General features: G+C 58.3%; 6 protein-coding genes across 6 annotated transcripts; 3 read left to right on the top strand and 3 right to left on the bottom strand.

Annotated features, from left to right (window-relative positions):
• Window positions 1-2,293: 2,293 nt before the first annotated feature.
• Window positions 2,294-3,309, bottom strand: GLOTRDRAFT_82498 (superoxide dismutase mitochondrial). Its single transcript, XM_007873081.1, has 4 exons — window positions 2,828-3,309; window positions 2,709-2,772; window positions 2,577-2,650; window positions 2,294-2,519 (listed from the first exon to the last, which is right to left on the bottom strand). The coding sequence occupies exons 1-4, from the start codon at window positions 3,284-3,286 to the stop codon at window positions 2,448-2,450; spliced, it is 669 nt and encodes a 222-aa protein (XP_007871272.1). The 5' UTR covers window positions 3,287-3,309; the 3' UTR covers window positions 2,294-2,447.
• A 141-nt stretch (window positions 3,310-3,450) lies between these two features.
• Window positions 3,451-6,071, top strand: GLOTRDRAFT_123633 (uncharacterized protein). The gene is made up of 10 exons (XM_007873080.1): window positions 3,451-3,584; window positions 3,639-3,832; window positions 3,887-3,978; window positions 4,041-4,114; window positions 4,191-4,320; window positions 4,412-4,502; window positions 4,600-4,700; window positions 4,816-4,885; window positions 5,053-5,142; window positions 5,265-6,071. Exons 1-10 carry the CDS (start codon window positions 3,512-3,514, stop codon window positions 5,706-5,708), a joined length of 1,359 nt encoding a protein of 452 aa, XP_007871271.1. The 5' UTR covers window positions 3,451-3,511; the 3' UTR covers window positions 5,709-6,071.
• Window positions 6,072-6,375: 304 nt separating this feature from the next.
• GLOTRDRAFT_123632 (ras-domain-containing protein) lies at window positions 6,376-8,134 on the top strand. Its single transcript, XM_007873079.1, has 9 exons — window positions 6,376-6,574; window positions 6,633-6,663; window positions 6,770-6,831; window positions 6,890-6,896; window positions 6,953-7,025; window positions 7,092-7,110; window positions 7,173-7,265; window positions 7,411-7,576; window positions 7,698-8,134. Exons 1-9 carry the CDS (start codon window positions 6,554-6,556, stop codon window positions 7,877-7,879), a joined length of 654 nt encoding a protein of 217 aa, XP_007871270.1. The 5' UTR covers window positions 6,376-6,553; the 3' UTR covers window positions 7,880-8,134.
• Window positions 8,135-8,265: 131 nt separating this feature from the next.
• GLOTRDRAFT_118394 (carbonic anhydrase) lies at window positions 8,266-9,269 on the bottom strand (the record flags this gene model as incomplete). Its single annotated transcript, XM_007873078.1, has 4 exons — window positions 8,266-8,697; window positions 8,752-8,825; window positions 8,897-8,991; window positions 9,129-9,269. The coding sequence occupies 4 exons, from the start codon at window positions 9,267-9,269 to the stop codon at window positions 8,372-8,374; spliced, it is 636 nt and encodes a 211-aa protein (XP_007871269.1). The 3' UTR covers window positions 8,266-8,371.
• Window positions 9,270-12,252: 2,983 nt separating this feature from the next.
• Window positions 12,253-14,056, bottom strand: GLOTRDRAFT_134096 (uncharacterized protein; the record flags this gene model as incomplete). Its single annotated transcript, XM_007873077.1, has 3 exons — window positions 12,253-12,356; window positions 12,416-13,846; window positions 13,951-14,056. 3 exons carry the CDS (start codon window positions 14,054-14,056, stop codon window positions 12,253-12,255), a joined length of 1,641 nt encoding a protein of 546 aa, XP_007871268.1.
• Window positions 14,057-14,741: 685 nt separating this feature from the next.
• GLOTRDRAFT_134095 (uncharacterized protein) lies at window positions 14,742-15,210 on the top strand (the record flags this gene model as incomplete). The annotated part of the gene is made up of 2 exons (XM_007873076.1): window positions 14,742-14,874; window positions 14,903-15,210. The coding sequence occupies 2 exons, from the start codon at window positions 14,742-14,744 to the stop codon at window positions 15,208-15,210; spliced, it is 441 nt and encodes a 146-aa protein (XP_007871267.1).
• Window positions 15,211-17,581: the final 2,371 nt, after the last annotated feature.

The raw sequence follows: 17,581 nt of genomic DNA, 5'->3' as shown, positions 1-17,581 counted from the left end.
TCGGCCTGGTGTGTAGAACGGGTGCAGTGGAAAGATGGACCTTTATCATGGAAGCCGGTCCGTGTTTTTCGCTGTTACCGAGGCATGCTAGACGATGCTTGACGCTCAGGTCGCGTACAATCAGATGCGTGCGCAAAGAGGGTGGAAATCGTCAAATGCGCATGCGTACCTTGGGGAGACTCCAGCGATTCAACCTTTCTCACACAAGAGGATGATTTCGGGGAGGAGTCACCATTTCTCGCGACAGTTTATGGCGAATGACTCGATATCGTACCCCGGGCGCCAATGGTGCTATCTTTGACAACGTCCTGGTCTGGAAAGCCTCCAAGCAAGCACGCGTAAGTAATATACGATCGTGCATACTGTACAGTGGCGGACAAAAGTATCTGCACTGCCACCACTTTCACGGTTCTGGGCAGATCGGGGGCAACATGGATCAATGTATATTCATGATTTGTAACTACTCTATGTAAGATAAATGCATACAGACTTTCAGCCCTAGATGCCCCACTCCTTGCTTCCAGGAGGTAAATTCATCTCGAACCCGGTACCCTCAGAACTGGTTAGATGGAATCAATAAATTTATAAAAAATAATTCTCGGCCTGAATGACTGACCTGATTTAGTACTTTGTATTAGCACCCTTAGCCTTCTTCATAGCCAGGGCCCTCCGGGGTAAGCTTGAGTATAGGCGGCGTACTGTGGCGACATCAATCCGGTACCACTCCTCCACAATCGCAGCCCAAAGCTCATCTAGATTCTTGGGAGCTGGGTCTCGGGCCCGTACTTTGCGCTTGAGGTGGTCCCATAGATGCTCAATGATGTTCATGTCAGGACTTTGAGCTGGCCAGGGGAGAACACGGACAAGATTATCTTCGAACCAGGTTCGGGCAAGGCATAAGCGGTGCTTTGGATCATTGTCCTGCTGGAAGATAAAATGCCGGGGGTTCATCCTATAGTCCGACATGGTCCCTAGAAGCTGTCCTTGAAGAATCTGGACATACTCTGTTGCCGTCATGGTTCCCTCAATCCGAACAAGACGCCCAACGCCCTTCCACGTCATGCATCCCCACACCATCACATGCCCACCACCATGCTTCCAGGTCTTCCGGGTATACCGCTCCTGGATTGCATCTCCTGGCCTCCTCCAACAATAATCCCGCCCATCCGAAGTGAATAAATTGAATTTGGACTCATCCGAGAAAATGACCCGTTTCCAGATCCCCACACTCCAACCTGCAACACAACGCGCCCAAGCCCACCTGGCAGACCGATGCTTGGCATTCAGGAAGGGGACCTTCCTACGAACCCTAGCATGAAGTCCTTCCTTGTGCAAGGCATGGCGAACAGTCCGGGCAGTGACATGTTCAAAGTAGTTGTCGATGTCCCGCAGGTCGACGGCATTACGGCACCGGCCTCTGTCAAGCAACTGGGCAGCAAATTTGCGGTCCTGGGGTGTGAGCTTCCTCAGACGGCCTGATTTGGGACGGGGATAGCAACTCCCAGTAGTCTTGTAATGTTTGACGATGTCGAAAACGGCCCGCTTTGAGATGCTGAACCGCTTCGCAATGTCATTGGCTTTGCAACCAGAGTTGGAGAGTTCAACAATCCTGCCACATTTGGACGGTGATGTGTAGGTCATAGAGAGTCTGTATGTGAGCAAAGTTCGGGCAGGGGAGTCAAGTTGAGGGTAGGATTCGGTTGGTTGTCGACGGAAACAGCGCTGTGACAGTCACTCTTGTCACACGTCGAGGCATAATGACTCCCTGGCTCATAATCCTCCAAGCTGCCACCCCATAAAATTGGTGGGGAAGGTAGTATATTAGACTCTCTTCATGTACATACAATTTCTGGAATGAAAGTGTAAGCTACAAGACAAAGACAGCCGCTTTTCCCCCGAAGATGCGGCAGTGCAGATACTTTTGTCCGCCACTGTACATGTAGTGGGGAGGGGCGCATGTTCACTTGGAACGTTCGCAGATAGCGCGATGGAAATTCCTCAAATCATTAATATTGCGCGTCTGATCTCTTCATATTACCGCGCGCTACGCCGTATCAGGACACGTTCATGCTGTAGACTTATCACAAACACAACCTGAACGGCGGATGAGATATCATAATCCAGAGAATCTTGTCGTCGGTAGCTCGAAGCTGAGCGTCGTATGCAGCCGACGCGCTCTAGTCGAAAAGACTACAGCCAATGCACGGAGGACGTCCGGCCTCAGGTTGTGGCAATTGCCGGGTGGCAGAATGAGTCCGGCGCACCTGGCACCTATCTCCAAGAACGTCGTCTGGCCTGAGCTGGCCAACACTCAAGGCACGAACCCGAAGCGAAAGCAAGACTATATGCATCAAACATAAAAATACAATTGTTCACTACAGCAAGCATACTCGTAACCTCGTCGAACTACGGTCCATGCCGTCTTTTCTCCTCACTTCCGCTCGGGCTCACTTGGCGGCCTCGGTGAAGCGCTGCTCGGCCTCCTTCCAGTTGATCACGTTCCAGATCGCCGAGAGGTACTATGGCGAAACAGCTTAGCAAATAGTCTGAGACGGAGAGCGAAGGAGGTGACTTACATCAGCCTTGACGTTCTTGTACTGGAGGTAGAAAGCGTGTTCCCAGATGTCGATGCCAATAATGGGGACGTGCGCTAATTGTGTGTCCGTGAGCACCGAGGACGCGCGGCTAGGTGAGGAAGGGGGACGTACAGAGCAGCGGGTCCTGGTTTGGGGTCGTGACAATCTCGAGCTTCTTCGTCTCGGGGTTATAGCCCTACATCCCGACATATCAGCACCCAGCTGGATCAATGTAGAGGGGCCAGACTCACCAGCCATCCCCAGCCGCTGCCCTGGATCGCGGCAGTCGTCGCGCTCATCTTCTTCTTGAACGCATCAACCGAGCCGAACGACTCCTCAATAGCGCTCTTGAGCGGGCCACTGGACAGCTGTCCGCCGCCCGCGTTCGCAGGGGCGAGGTTCTTCCAGAAGAGAGTGTGGTTGATGTGCCCGCCGCCGTTGAACTTGAGCGCGGGCTGGAGCTTGATGCGCTCCTTGGGGCTCTGCGTCTTGGCGTACGCCTCCTCGGCGGCGTTGAGGCCGGTCACGTACGCCTGGTGGTGCTTCTGGTGGTGCAGCTTCATGATGTCCTCGGCGATGTACGGCTCGAGCGCGTTGTACGCGTACGGGAGGTCGGGGAGCGTGTGCTGCGAGCGCGCGCCGCCCGCGGCGAGGGCGAAGCGGCGGATGGCGGCGGGGCGGGCGAGGGTGCGGGTTGCGGTCGTGAGCATCGTTGCTGGCGTTGTTGGTGGATGGGAATGAGTTGGACGCTCGTGAGCGACTTATGTATGTCAGAATACGGGGGGAAAGTGACGTCAGCGCTTACGGCGAATCCTTCTCACGGTTGTTCCCGATCCGGATTCGATTACCGTGACTGCCAGGGTGCTTTGAATTGTGGCATTCGCCACATCCTGATAGTTGGTTGCTCTGGAGGACAGCGAGTTGGAAGACTATGCATGCCAGGAATCCGTATCGCGACCCGCCAGACTTTGTTCTCCTCGCCGACGCGTACCCGCCACTCAAATCATGGTAAGAACATGCACGGTCGGTCTACCTGGACTGCTACTCATCCTCGCCGTGCAGCCTCATCTTTACGCCGGAGGGGAGAGCTACAATCGACTTTAAGAACGAACAATCTCAAAGGTGACCCCGTCACTCACGAATACTGGCTGGTACCTCACTCTTTAGGTACTTGGCGCAGACGTCTGACAGAAGCCCTGCTGCATCGTGATTTCGGACTGCGAGTAACGATACCAGGCGACCGACTATGTCCCCCGGTACACGGAGTCCAACATTCGAGTTTTCGATAACCTAATAAATTGGAGCCGCAGGTACCTAACAGACTGAACTACATCCTGTGGTTGCAGGACATCGTGCGCGAGACGTCTGATAACCCAGATGGTCTGGTCCGCGGCATCGACATGTCTGTCTCTTTCTCCATTCCTTTACAGAATTTCATGTAGTGACATGACCACCGCCGTGCAGAGGGACCGGCGCCTCCGCCATCTACCCCCTCCTCGCGTGCCGGCTGCAGCCCAACTGGCACTTTGTCGCAACAGGTGCGTCCCCCCGTGCGGCCCCCCGTTGAGCGGGTGAGATTACTGATCCAATCTTCCGTGCGTACGTGGACGATAGAGATAGACCAGGCGTCGTACAACCACGCGCTCGCCAACGTGCTCGCCAACGGTCTCGCAGACCGCGTGCAAGTGGTGCGCGCATCGCCAGACGCGCCTTTGCTCCCGCTGGGTTCGCTACCGGACGATACGTGCGTACACCCCGCGCGCGGCTGACTCGCCGGTTGACTGACTCTCGCCGATTGACTGACCGGCGCGCCTGCATCTCTCATGACTGCGCAGCTTCGATTTCACGATGTGCAACCCCCCGTTCTACGCGAGCAAAGAAGAGGTGGACGCGTCCGCGGGCGGGAAGCTCGCCGAGCCCAGCGGCGTACGTTCCCACCTTCCTCTCTCCCCTCTCCTCCCACCCCTCCCTCTCTCCCCTCCCGCTTTCTCGGCCTTTCCCTCGGTTCTGATGGAGATGCCAGGTATGCACCGGCGCAGCGGTGGAGATGATCACGCCCGGCGGGGAGAGCGCCTTCGTGCGGCGGATGGTCGACGAGAGCTTGGTACTCCGCGAGCGATGCAGGTACGTACGGGTGCTCTCCCCTGGCCCTCTTCCTTCCCACCCGCTCCTCCTCGCCCCGCCACCTTGTCCTCCCATCCAGCCAAGTAGTCCCATGTTGAATACGATATATATGTAGGTGGTACACGTCCATGCTCGGCAAGCTGTCCTCTGTGACCGAAGTAGTCGGGCACCTGAAAGCCAACGACGTACGTCCCTTTATCTCGGCGTCTCGCATCCCCCGCCCCCTGCTCGCAAGCCCCTCGTCTCCCGTCCTGCCCCTCACCCACCCCACGCCCTCTGCCCCCCATCTCTCGCTTCACCACTCCCAACCAACCCACAAACTAACCCGAACGAAATAACCCAAACCACGCAGGTCCCCAACTACGCACTGACCGAGTTCGTGCAGGGCCACACGCGGCGGTGGGCCGTCGCGTGGTCCCTCGCCGACAGGCACCTCCCCGACGTGCGTACCCTCCCCCCTTTCCTTGCGTACCCTCCCCCCTTTCCTTGCGTCCCCGCGCCCCAACCACCGCGCCCCGTCCGCCGTTTCTGACTGCTGTGCGTGGTATCGGTGTTATATAACAGGAGCTCGCGCGCGCGCGCACGCCCGCGCTCGCGCACCTCCTCCCCGCGCGCACGGCGCTCCGGCAGCCCTTCCCCCACGCCCCCGACGCCGCGGCGCTCGCCGCGGCGCTCGCCAGCATCGACGGCGCCGTCATTGCGCATCGCGCGCACGAGGCGGAGGCGGAGGTGGAGGTGGAGGTGGGCAGGGACACGTGGTCCCGCGCCGCGCGCCGCAAGCACAAGGATCGGCGCGCCTCCGCGGGCGGCGGGATGCGTTGTCGACTCGGGATGCAGCGGGACGGGAAGGAAGGGGGGGCAGGGATGGTGCTGGAGGCGCGGTGGGTACGGGGGCGGGACCGCGCGCTGTTCGAGAGCTTCGTGAGCCACGTGGGGCGGAAGGTCGGCGCTGCGCTGGCTGCGCGCCGGGAGAGTGCGCTCGCGCAGCACGCCGGGAGGGGGAGCTAGAGCGGGGGCGGAGAGTGCTGGGGAGGGATGTATCAGGCGAACGGGCATCGGTGGTCAGAAAGCGGCGTTGCCGAGTCCATCGGAAGATGTGTTGGTCGTATACGCATGAGGTCGTTCACGGACGTGATGACGTGGCTGGTTGACGCTCGGGTTTGAATCTTCAGTTGGTACAATACGCTACACCGACCGCTGTGCTTGATTGCGAGTCAAGTTGGCCCAGATGAGGAGAACGTGCGAGCAGTGTGTATTGCGATCCGGCCCAGTGTGGCATGGAAGAAGCTCGGAATAGAACAAGAGAGGTGCGTGCGTGTGCAGATCACAGAGGCTGGCAGGCTTATCTCCTGGGCGCGGAGCTGTGGCGGGTACACAAGATACCGTCCGTTCGTTGTCGTACGACTTGCAGTCGGGAGGAGCCGCTGACCGGTGCAGTGCGGTGGCGGGTGTCACTGACCGCTGTGAGCGGGCGAGCAGCACTCTAACGCGTTATATGAATCTTCCTGCACTGGATTCCGGGACTTTTGGAGCAGCGAATAAACAACCCCGGTCTGTATCGCAGCGCGCTCGGGCTCAGAGCTGAGCCAGGCGGGCAGGAGAAAGCATTACGTAATTGCTTACGTACACGGGTATGGTCACACAAGTGGCCGGGCAAGGCACCGCAGCCGTACCGCGACCGCGATTCTCCCTCCGTCCTCCTCTCTCACCGCCCGCCCGCGCCTTATATCCCCTCCTCGCAACAGCTCATTGCCTGACCTTGACGATTACACGACCGACTGAACCCGCCGCCGATTTGCACCGGTGTCTGTGACGCCCACGTCCGACCGAAATTTGTCTCGCTCGCGACCGCCATGTCGACCTCTCAGAGCCCCGTGCGTGCTCCCGCTGTCTGTTTCCCTGCACGCGCCCTCTGAACCCGCCTCCTCGCAGATCCGCCGGAAGCTGGTTATCGTGGGTGATGGCGCGTATCGCTCTTGCTCTGCGACCTCTCGCACCGCGCGCTGACTGACCCTAACCCATCCTGCGCACTTGCCCCATTCACTGCCGCCGATCCCACACGACACCAGGTGCCTGCGGAAAGACGTCGCTGTTATGTTCGTTCGCGCTCGGAGAGTTCCCCAAGGAATACGTGAGTCCCGCACCGCTACCCGTTTCCGCCGTACTGAGTGTCATGCGCGCGTGTGAAGCAACCGAGTGAGTGCCTCCGTGTATGGATGTGTACCGCGATCCTGACCGGTTGGCTGGATAAGCCATCTTTGAGAACTACGTGGCAGAGATCAGGCTGGACGGCAAACCCGTGCAGCTGGCGTTGTGGGATACCGCGTGAGCACCCCCCCCCCTCTAGCTCCTTCCCATATGCCTCTCACGCCGACTGTCGGGACGGCGCAGCGGACAAGAAGAATACGAGGTGCGTTTGTTGTCTGCCCGTTCGGCTGGCTGGGCGTCCCGCGTCTGACCGGGTGCAAACAGCGTTTACGACCCCTCTCCTACTCTAAATCCCATGTTATCTTGATCGCGTTCGCAATCGACACCCCAGATTCGCTCGACAACGTGACCGTAAAGGTGCGCTCTCTGCCCGTTTCCCCCTCATCCATCGCGGTCATCTCCGCGCCCGTGTCCTTATCGCTCTTCTTCCTCCCCCTCCCCCTCCCCCTCCCCATACCGTCTATCCCCCCGTCACCCCCACTCACTCACCCGCCCCCCCTAGTGGATCGAAGAAGTGCGCTCGATCTGCGGGCCGACGATCCCCGTGCTGCTCGTCGGCTGCAAGTCCGACCTGCGCCCGCCGCCGGGCGACCCGCGCCTCGGCAACTACGTCTCGCGCGCGCAGGCGGAGCGCGTTGCGCAGGCGATCGGCGCGCGGGCGTACAAAGGTGCGTGCGCCGTGCTCGCGCGCTGGGTGGCGGGAAGCTGACTGCTTTCCTTCTTTCCTTCCTTCCTTCCTTCCTTCTTTCCTTCCTCCCCTGCGCTGGAATGGGTCAACGGCAACGCCAGAGTGCTCGGCGCTGAAGATCGAGGGCGTGGACGACGTGTTCGAGGCGGCGACGCGCGCGAGCATGCTCATGCGCGAGGGCGTGCCCGCGCACGTGCCCTCGACGGAGCGCCAGGGCCACCGGCGGCGGCACAGCGACGCGGGCGACGACGCGGGCGCGGGCAAGTGCTGCGTCATCTGCTAGTCGTCTCCTCGCCGGCCGTGTTCGCCCCCGCCCCCGCCCGACTGCATCTCTCGTTCTTTATTACAGCACCCAGCCCAGCCCCGTGTTCCCTTTTTCGCTTACCCATTGACGCGTTTCCCTTTATTCGTGGTCCGAGTATACGTATACGTTTATCTGCCGCAACACGGACAGCGCTAGCTAGACCCCCGCCCGCATATATCTACAAGAGTACATGGCTAAATTGACGCATGGAATGCACGGACTTTGTATAGCCGCTTTTGGATCGTGAGCTCGGGTGCGGTGGAGATTAATGCGGGGAAGGGGACGCCCCGAGGGGTGGAACGGGATCTTCGGTGAATGGAACAAAAGTGTGGGCGTCCCCTCCGGTCGCCGAGGAAATGGCGGCGGGCTGATCTCGAGGGAAGCTCATCCGTCTATAAGCGTGGCGAGACATAAATACACCGATAAGTCGTAAAATAGATACGGTTCTCTGACCCCCCGGACCGACCCCACCTACTCCGGGCCCCTGCTCACCCCGAGATCCCTCAACACGCCGCGCTCGATCTCGTACACGAACCCATGCACGTACACCTTCCGCCCCTGCGCCCACGCGCCCCTGACCGTGTCCGTCGCGCACACGTTCGCGACCTGCGCGCGCACGCTGGCCGCGACGAGGTCCTCGCCGGGCGCGAGCTTCGCCGCGAGCGCGGCGAGCGGCGCGAGCCATCTGTTGATCGACGCGGAGGGGGGGAGCGAGGGCACGGGCGTCGCCGCGGCGGCGGCGGCGGCGGCGGTGCACGCGGCGGCGCCGCCGCATTTGGTGTGGCCTACGATGAGCACTGGCGGGGGGTTAGTGGGCGGGACAAGGAGGCGGGGCAGGGGGGACGACGGACCGTGTTCGACGCCGAGCTCGGCGACGGCGTAGGTGAGCACGGCCTGGGCGTTGTCGTCGTCGAGGTGGAATTGGCTGGGCGGGAGGGGGGGGATTCGCGGTAAGTGGCAGGACTGAAGACAACCCAAAACGGGCGGGGGACACACTTTGCGATGTTCCTGTGGACGAAGATCTCGCCGGGCTTGGACGCGGTGACGACCGACTCGGGCACGCGCGAGTCCGCGCAGCCGATCCACAGGATCTTGCATGCCAAAGGCGTCAGTCAGCACACGCCCTCCTTTAACCTAAAGTGCTAAGCCCCCCGCACCCATCCCACTACAAATTCGCCCGCCTTCCTCGCTCCCGGCGGCGAGCTCGAAATACAAATGGATGACGTACCTTGGGTACTTGGCCGCCGGCGCACTCGTCGAAGAAGCGCGGCTCGGCTCGCGCGACGTCCTCCGCCCACTGCGCGTTGGCGGACAGCAGGCGCGCGAGCACGGGGAACTGGGACGCGGTCGCGGTCGCGGGCGGGGGCATCGTTGCGTTGCTGGCTGGTCGCGTTATCGCAGCCAGCTGGGTTATATGCGGCCGACTGCCTCCGCGTTAGGCTATTTTCGGACATTCCGAGCCCGGCAGAGCCGCGGCTGGTAGGCATGGTACATGCAAAGTCCGGCTACCGACGCTGCGATGGGGCCTTTCGGGGCGCGACACGGTAAGAGTCCGGGTTCGCTCGAGACAGCGTTCAGCCTATTTTTTTCTCGAGCTTGCCGTGTTTTTACATCCTTGCGTGTTGACTTGGAGATGCAAGTGTATCATTTGTTTCGCTCCCCCCCCGCCACCCAACCCTAGTGTCGTCCGTCATATACATCGCATTGGCAACTGCGTTAAACTGCCCAATCGCCTTTGACCCACTTTAAGCACGAGAGAGGTCGAAAGTGCGTCGTCAAGCTGTCCAGACGGGTTGCTCTCTCTAAACATAGTACGCCTTCATCATGCTCCCACATTTCCATGCAAAATCGCCCGACGACGAGGGGCGTGCGGGTCGAGAGGGAACGAGGGCGGCAGGGTTGACAGTAGTAGTACGCGCTCGCTTGTGAGATCGTTCAGCCTGATCTCTCTCCAGCGCGTGCCGTCGTCTCACGGTCAGGTTCACTTGGATATACCCGAACAGGCAAGTGCATTGCCCGTTTCGGTCGTGCCACTGCCACCGTCCCACCCAACGACACGACATCTGCTCCTCCTCGACCTAGAAAGAACATTTTCGTCATCCCTCTCTAACAAATACTCACTGTCCGGTCGCTATCGCTATAAACCCACTTCAAACACGCGCCGCACAAATCTGTCCGGTGTCGGTCACACTCGTGTCGACGTATTTTCCAGACGGCGCGTCTTTACCGCCTCACGTATACGTCGCCAAGGGGTATAGCACGCGGGGACTATCTGCGGCTCCGTCTGCTCCAGGGTCAGACCCGCCATCACCTCCGCCATACTTACTGTCCACAACGTGCTTACCCCGCCGTTCGGAACCCCCCTCGCTCACATCACACTCCAGGCTCCAGAATAGGTATTACAACCTCAATCGCGGACGTGGACGCAATGACTGGAGCTCGATAGCGTTCGCGGCCAACAACGGCGCCTGTCGGCGCAGAGAACGCCGCCATCTCCCGGGCAAACCGGCACCCCCGTCCGGATTTGCTGGTCACCGTCGCGTGAGAGGTGCCCCTTCTCCCGCATCAAAGCTCGAGCCTGCAGAACGAATGTGCCGCGCGGTTGGGTCGCGACATCATTGCTCAGCGCAGTGTCTTTACGTTTGCGTTATTGGGCAATTCAGTAAGACGTGCGCTGCAAGACGCGTGCGTTGTCCAATTGGCTCACCACCGGATCCAGATCTGGCTCGGCGCCATCTGACCCAGGCTGCTCTGCGCCCATCCCCTCCGCCTCCACATTATCAAAAAACCCGCTCTGACCCAGTCGCATCACACCTACCGCTCCTCCACGTACACACACCGAACAAAACGCAAACATCGTCTAGCGTGAGTTTTTTATGCGTATCCTATAACGGACTAGCAATTTACGCCCTGGTCAAGCCGAGTCTTCCACAGCTTCAGAACACCCATCGGCCCGTGCCGGCCCCTCCAGCTTGATTTCGATTCGCCCCTCGCTCCTAAATCGCGACTCGCGGGCCTTGCCGTAGCTCGGGCCACCGCTCAGCGGGCAGCTTTCATCTGCAACCCCTCGCAGGCTTCGAAACCGACCTCCTCCCAACCAGCCTGCGCGTCTGCTCGAGTCGTCGACGCGCTGGGCGCGAATGCCACGTCTCCTCATCCGTGGCTGCCTCTGTTCACTCTAGGCATCGTTGGCTTTCTGGTCTCGAGAGCAGTATCAGTCCCTCCCGCCTGGGCTATTCCTGGTCACGATGGCTCACCTCCGGTCTCGCGTCAGTCCGGACTTCCAGTGATGAGCCGAGTTACAGGGGTCCTTGTGTCGGTATGGAAGACTTTGGGCGCTGGAGCCGAGAACCGCGCCAACCAAGTCTCTATCACACGTTTACACGCGCCGCTGTGCAGTTACGTCCTTCTGGCTGGATATGCGCGTAGCGAAGTTCAGGTATGGGACGTAGTGCTGCATCGGCCTCAATATGACGCATACAAGTTTATCAGCTAGCGCAAAGAGCAGAGGAGCCGGTGTGCCAATATACGGCAGGGAATGCCTATCGGCCGGCCTGGGGTAATGTAACAAGGACATTCTTTGGGATATTGTGTGGGTATTTCAATTGTCCCGCCGATATGCTGTAGCAGTATTGTTGGGGTATTTCCTCTGTGTTCTTACATTTCCCCATAAATACGCACGGTGCACAATTTATGGATTTGTGCGGTACAAGTACCGGCGAGCTCCCATCAGCTTTCCGACACCGACGACACGCGTCAGAACGGTTTACAGACAAATACCTCCACCGCCCGTCGTATGTCTCAGTGACGGCGCGCTACCGGGCAGTGTGCGCGAATCAAAGGAATCCAAGATCGGTATTCCACTCACCATCTAACCTATCAACGCATTTTCTGTCTAGCCCTATCCGCCTATCCGCAGAGACATCCCGCTCCTCTCGATAGTACTCTGGCGGGACTGAGGTATATTCATACCACAATATCTCTCTCGCTCTCCGATTTTGCAGGCAGTCGGTGAATCACCACCAACGGTGCGGGCGCTGCCTGACACGGGGCTAGTGATAGCTTGCATAGCAAGCTGGAAGGTACAATATCAGCGCCTGTGATCTGGGACCCTAAAGCGTGCGTCCTATCCGCGCAGGCGTGCCGAGTGTCGGTATGAACCCACTCCACTGCTCGCCGCCCTTGCCCTCGAGTGTCTCATCGTGCGAGATCCAGTTGATGCGGTGAAAAGCCTGCTACTGCTTGCGTAAAAATGTCGCCTGCAGAGTTTTGTACCATTCTCGTCACAACTAGTACTTCATTTACCCTTCGCATCGCAATAGCACTGCACCATTAACTCACGCGCGCCCCCGCTAACCAAGCGGTGTGCGGGGGCGTCGACGAAGCCTGTCCAGGTTCAGCTTCAACGGGGCAAACACCATGTTCTCCAACGTCTCAATGCAATCAAATCCTACTTCTGCTCGAGCACACCCAAGTAAGCGCGCATGCTATGCAATGGAGACGTGGGAGACGTACCATGGCAGGTGATCCCCTCGACGGCGGCCCTCTCCTGGCACCACCTCACCCACTCGAGTATTTCTTCGTCGTACACATCGTCTGCCGGGTACACACGTACTGTAGCAATGGGGACGCCCATCTCTTGCCGCCGGGCGATAAAGTGGGGGACATCCGCTCCGTTGTCCTCCGCAGACCCTACGTTAATGGTCAACGTATCCAGCGACGGGACGAGCGGCGTGCCCCCATCGGCCATCGTCTCCAGCGTCCGCAGGCAGGAGCTGGCGTCCTCCGGGGCAGTGTCTATCCAAAGGTGCCGAAGCTTGCGAAATGTTTGGAACATCCGGGAATAAACACGGACGTCCAGTTCCATTTTGTCAAAGTCATCCCCGCCTTGCAGACATAATAGGGCCAGCGAGTCTGAGCCGCAGGCCTGTGGCCTCTGCTCCAACACATCTAAAAACGCATCGCACGTCTGCGAGGACAAGCTTACTAGCTGCAGCGACTGCAGTCTCGGGGCGATGACCACGTCGAATAGATCGTGCACAATAGAGCCCTCTTCTTCCCAGCGGTCCTGCATGCAGAGCTTCAGAGATTTCAACGATGCAAGGGCTAGCGGATCCGGATGGCGCAACCGAAAGGCAGGATCGCTCTCAAACCATCTCCCTTCAAGGCCCAGATGGTGCAGTGCAGGACACGCCGCCAGGGTATTGCGGAGCTGTATCTTAGTCAGTGTCCCTCGATAATGGGGTTCCGTCAGCTCGAGGCTTGTCAGCCCGCGGAGGAGATGGAGATTGTCGGATATCCGCACATTTGACAGCTGGACTTCAGACAAGTGCGGCGCCCCGCGCTTGAGCACGGCGCCGAGACGGTGCTCGCCATGCCACCAGGCGCAGAAGTGTCGAAGATGGGGCACGTGGACGCCACACAATGAGTTCTGGAGAGCATTGAAGTAGAGAGCAGCATTGGAGTAGAGAGCAGGGTCACTGCGCTCGAGCCCTTTGGGCCGTGTGACTTCGCGTAGGTGGAAAGACTGCCAGCGGTCTGCACATTTTTCGAGCTCGGCCATGAGTGAAATGAACCGTCCCGCCCCGTCCTTCGGAGGGACGGCGGACTTTAGGCTTAACAATATTGTCAAGAGACGAGATCCCGACCGCTGCACTTGTAAGCGCAAAAGGGCAGGCGAAGTGTTCGGAGACACCTGGATAAAGTCCCACATCGCCGGAGTTCGAAGGAGCACATACCTCCACCACTTGCTCACCCAAGAAAGGGCGAAGGGAGTCGGCGGCGAGTCCAGTGGACGAGGAACCACATCCGCACGAGTCCATATATCGACCCAGATCTCTTCCGGAATCACCTGCGCGGGCGAGACGCGCGAGGCGAGCAGTCGCCGACACTCTCTGAGCTCTTCCAATTGCTGTTCCGCCTCTCCGCGAGCCGCAGGGCCTCCGACTGGACCCGTAAACAATCGTCCAGATTAGCAAGAGCATTTGGTGCGACACGAGTGCCGATAAGGACTCTTTCCTCGGCCAAGCACACGAGATTGCTGCAGATACCGTTGGTTTCGTGATGTATCCGACTGGCAAGAGACTGCATCTCCTCGATACGGTCGTCTACCGCGGCGAGTTCTTGCACATGCGCAGAGTTGCTTAGGTGATTCATGTTGCTTTTGAACACTGACCACCTAGTAGATGGTCATTAGAGAACCGAAGTCAAGCTGGACATCGGGTTATTTACCCACCAGGTGGCCAGCAGCCGGCCTAGGAGAGGTCGTGAGGTTCTGCCTTGAGCGAAGTCGGTGCAAATCCAGCCACATTTTGATTCCAAATTCGACGTACAGTGATTATAGCCACGTGCAGCACCGCGTGCATGGGCCGGGGGAGTTCCAATCCCCGTACCTTTACGTGCTCTCTCGAGTCTCGAGTCGACTCAAATTCCGCTGCAGCGCTGCTCCGACGCTGTATGTACTGACTGGCATAGCACTGTATACGACTCTCCCCTGCGTCTCACCCAGCTGGCGACTGTTCACTGCACTTACTACTGCTCCTCTTACATGACTTGGTGTGGATACCCCTGCCGCTGCGTAGGTACCGGGAGCGCGTAATCGTGACAGAGAAGGAGGAGCTGGATCGCGGCTCACGGTAAGCTGGACCGGTGCACGCTGACGTTGCAAGAAACGAGGTCAGGAGATAATCCTCGTCGATACGCAGTCACTGGCATGTCAAGGCACGGACTACGAGATATTCCTAAATCGAACTCACCCATTCATCTCGGCGGGATCACTCACAAATGCTCAGCGATCAGTGCTCATGCGTCTCCCTTTCCATAAATTCATTCCCTGACATCCATGATATGGCTCACGCCAGACGTGCAGCCCTCGCGCAGCCGGTACAAAGGGACGTTCGGGCTCGCAAACGGCACTCATCACACGCCCATTTTGATACTCAAGTCAGTTCCCCTATCCCTTTTCCTCGCAAAAGGTGACGTAACTTAAGACTGTTTGGACAGCCAAACGTACGACCCCTCACTGCAACGCCCTCGGGAGCCCGCAGAGGCTCGGAAACAACGCGCGGCTCGTCCAGCAGGCAGACGGGTACGGCCATACTACGCTCAGCCAGCTGTCGCTCTGCAGCTGGAAGATCCTGCGCGCGTACCTGCTGGAAGGCGTGATTCCGGAGAATAGCCATACCGTGTGCGACGTGGATGAGCAGCCGTTCGTGCCGCTCGTGGTGAACCCTACAAAGTCGGCGTGCCTGGATGCGGAGACGGTGGCTGCGATATATTCCTTGTATGTGGCCACAGAGAGCTCGCCATAACGGGCGGGGCGTATATCCCAACGGATTTAACATGATGCTCCTCGGTATTTGTCTATCCTGCTGCACTTGAATGTAATATCCACGCACCGAGCGCTTTCGGAAGAGATGTTCGGGAGCAGATATGAGAGGTGACCCACCGGATACGTGACGTCCTTGGACAGTGGATACTGACTCAAGCATTGCTCGAAGGAGTACCACGATGCACGTCTACCTCAGGCTGCCCCTAACACCAAGCTGAGAAGAAGCACGGTCTCGTCCCAACTATTCGAACGTGACGAATGCAAATGTCCCGCTTCAAGTCACCGCGGAAAAACCGAGCGCGCCTCCCAGTGGCCGCTCAGCTTCCCTCGCGAGTCCGGCATCCGGTGCCATGTCTGCACAAAGTACCTAGACGATCATTTAGTCAGACAAATCTGGGCTCCGAGTCGCAGACCGCAACGTTGCTCACAGCTCGCCCCCCCCCTTTAATACATCCTCGGCACAGACACCTGTGTGGTAATCTCGACAATGTCAAAGTCGGGGCCTACATCCTTCACGGGGACTTGGCAGGCCTCACAGGCAGCTGGCACGCTTCACCAGTCGTCATGGCTTCGAAGACCAGACGATACAGCGAATCCGCAAAGGTCGCGGTATGCTGGCTCCACGAGGCAGACACATGTAGTCGATCCGAACCCCATCAGCCAATATGATCAGGAGAAGGAGGGGCCGCGCGACCCACGAAGGACAAGAGGAACGTCAGGTAGCACGCTGCTAGAATACGCGTCAAAACTCTGTGGCGGCGGTCATTCGCAAGTGGCAACCCGATGCCGACATCAGTGTACTGACCAAAGTATGCGAAAACACAGGCCCTCACACCGTGATTTTACTCAGAAGCCTCATCCGCTCACTAACTTGTGGGTCACGCTTCGGCTGACCCTGGCGCCAGTCCACACTTAGCAGATGGCACAAGCATCGGTTCGCAGCACCCACCTGAACTGACGCCAGACTCAAATAGTCCCCCACGACTCAAAAGAATAACTGCATCCATTCTGCCCTTCCCGAACACCTCCTTCACGATCCCCCTCACCAGCTCCCGAACCGCCTCTCCGCCGCTTAGCTCAAGAATATCTCCAGCGGCGCCGACACGCGCGGGATGAACACGCCCGGACAGTGATGCGTAGGAGGCCGCCACATAGAAAACGACTGAAAACCGAACGGTAGACAGAGGGAGGGCCACAGACTGCACGCGCCCGGGGACGCAATCAACAGGCAAAGACAAAATCCCGTACTGCCCTGTCCGAACATCTTTTGTTCATCATCATCAGAGCGGGAGTCCTTGGGGCTGATGTTATTTAGGAGAAACATGGGAGGCAGACAGGGAAGTGACCGAGGCCGAGGTTGCCTCTTATCGTCCAGATCTCCGAGTCCGTCGAGCGAGACCCGGCCCTAAGAGCGTCCTCTTCACTATAGAAATGGGTGCAGACCCGGCAGATCTTTTTTAAAACATCGTGATCGCCGGAGTGATGCTCGACTATCTTGAGACGCAGTGGTAGAAAGACGGAGAAGACGAGGGCTTTTGCAGAAGCTACAGGAAGTCAGCAAGCGCAGCGAGGGGGTTTATTTGTCCGTGTATCGAGAGAGATCAGCCCGTAGGAACCGCTCGCCCATACCAGGTCCATCTTCCGACAGGCGAGAGCTACCCTTCAGACTCAGGAAGGTGAAGGGAATTAGAGGAATCCAGAAGAGGTGCTGGATGGGGTCAGGCACATGCATGCGAGTACTACAAAGGGCCAGTTGCGGGATATCTGAGAAGCAGATGCGTCTCTGTTGCTTGGTAGGGAAGGAGAAACACTGAGCCGCAAAGCGAGGAAGTATAGGCCATGCAATCCATGCAGAACGAATATCAGGTGCTTATGTCCACACTCCCGGTCCTGTCGACGCACTCATGCCTACATCGTGTAGAATCTCCGTAGTCAGTACAGTTAGCTTGTATCACACACACACCAATAAACGGAACCTCGTCTTATTGCGAGAGATACAAGATAGGTAATTGAGCTAAGCAGATTCAGAGGTAGTTGTTGTCTAACGATCCGCCTGCCCAATCCGTCCATCTATCACTCAGTAACCAAACACGTCCAAACTCGGCGCCACTCGGTGGCGCCCACCTTACACCCTCCCCACTTAGAGCGAGACATTGTCTCTGATGACAATGGGGAGCGATATAATGGTATTATTGTTGTATGAAAATATATTATAATAGGGTCCGAGACTCAATGGTCATCTACATCGCGATTCGGGGTAGTGTCCATGACGAGGATCATCATACAATGCAATTTCGGTATGCGGCGGGAGGAGTGGTCATATTACATAGTGATGCCGCAGGGTATTAATG

This window comes from Gloeophyllum trabeum (genome assembly GCF_000344685.1).
Source record: "Gloeophyllum trabeum ATCC 11539 unplaced genomic scaffold GLOTRscaffold_00024, whole genome shotgun sequence".
NCBI lineage: Eukaryota > Fungi > Basidiomycota > Agaricomycetes > Gloeophyllales > Gloeophyllaceae > Gloeophyllum > Gloeophyllum trabeum.
This window is presented reverse-complemented; position numbering and strand designations above follow the sequence as displayed.

Excerpts from the sequence above, each read along its gene's own strand:
- GLOTRDRAFT_82498 (XM_007873081.1), bottom strand. The coding sequence starts at position 3,286 with ATGCTCACGACCGCAACCCGCACCCTCGCCCGCCCCGCCGCCATCCGC. Across the intron at positions 2,773-2,827 it reads GCAGCGGCTGGGGATGGCTG|GGCTATAACCCCGAGACGAA; the intron begins GTGAGTCTGGCC and ends GTCGGGATGTAG. Across the intron at positions 2,651-2,708 it reads AAACCAGGACCCGCTGCTCT|CGCACGTCCCCATTATTGGC; the intron begins GTACGTCCCCCT and ends ACACACAATTAG.
- GLOTRDRAFT_123633 (XM_007873080.1), top strand. The coding sequence starts at position 3,512 with ATGCCAGGAATCCGTATCGCGACCCGCCAGACTTTGTTCTCCTCGCCG. Across the intron at positions 3,833-3,886 it reads GCGACCGACTATGTCCCCCG|GTACCTAACAGACTGAACTA; the intron begins GTACACGGAGTC and ends TTGGAGCCGCAG. Across the intron at positions 4,115-4,190 it reads CTGGCACTTTGTCGCAACAG|AGATAGACCAGGCGTCGTAC; the intron begins GTGCGTCCCCCC and ends CGTGGACGATAG.
- GLOTRDRAFT_123632 (XM_007873079.1), top strand. The coding sequence starts at position 6,554 with ATGTCGACCTCTCAGAGCCCC. Across the intron at positions 7,266-7,410 it reads TCGACAACGTGACCGTAAAG|TGGATCGAAGAAGTGCGCTC; the intron begins GTGCGCTCTCTG and ends CGCCCCCCCTAG. Across the intron at positions 7,577-7,697 it reads CGGCGCGCGGGCGTACAAAG|AGTGCTCGGCGCTGAAGATC; the intron begins GTGCGTGCGCCG and ends CGGCAACGCCAG.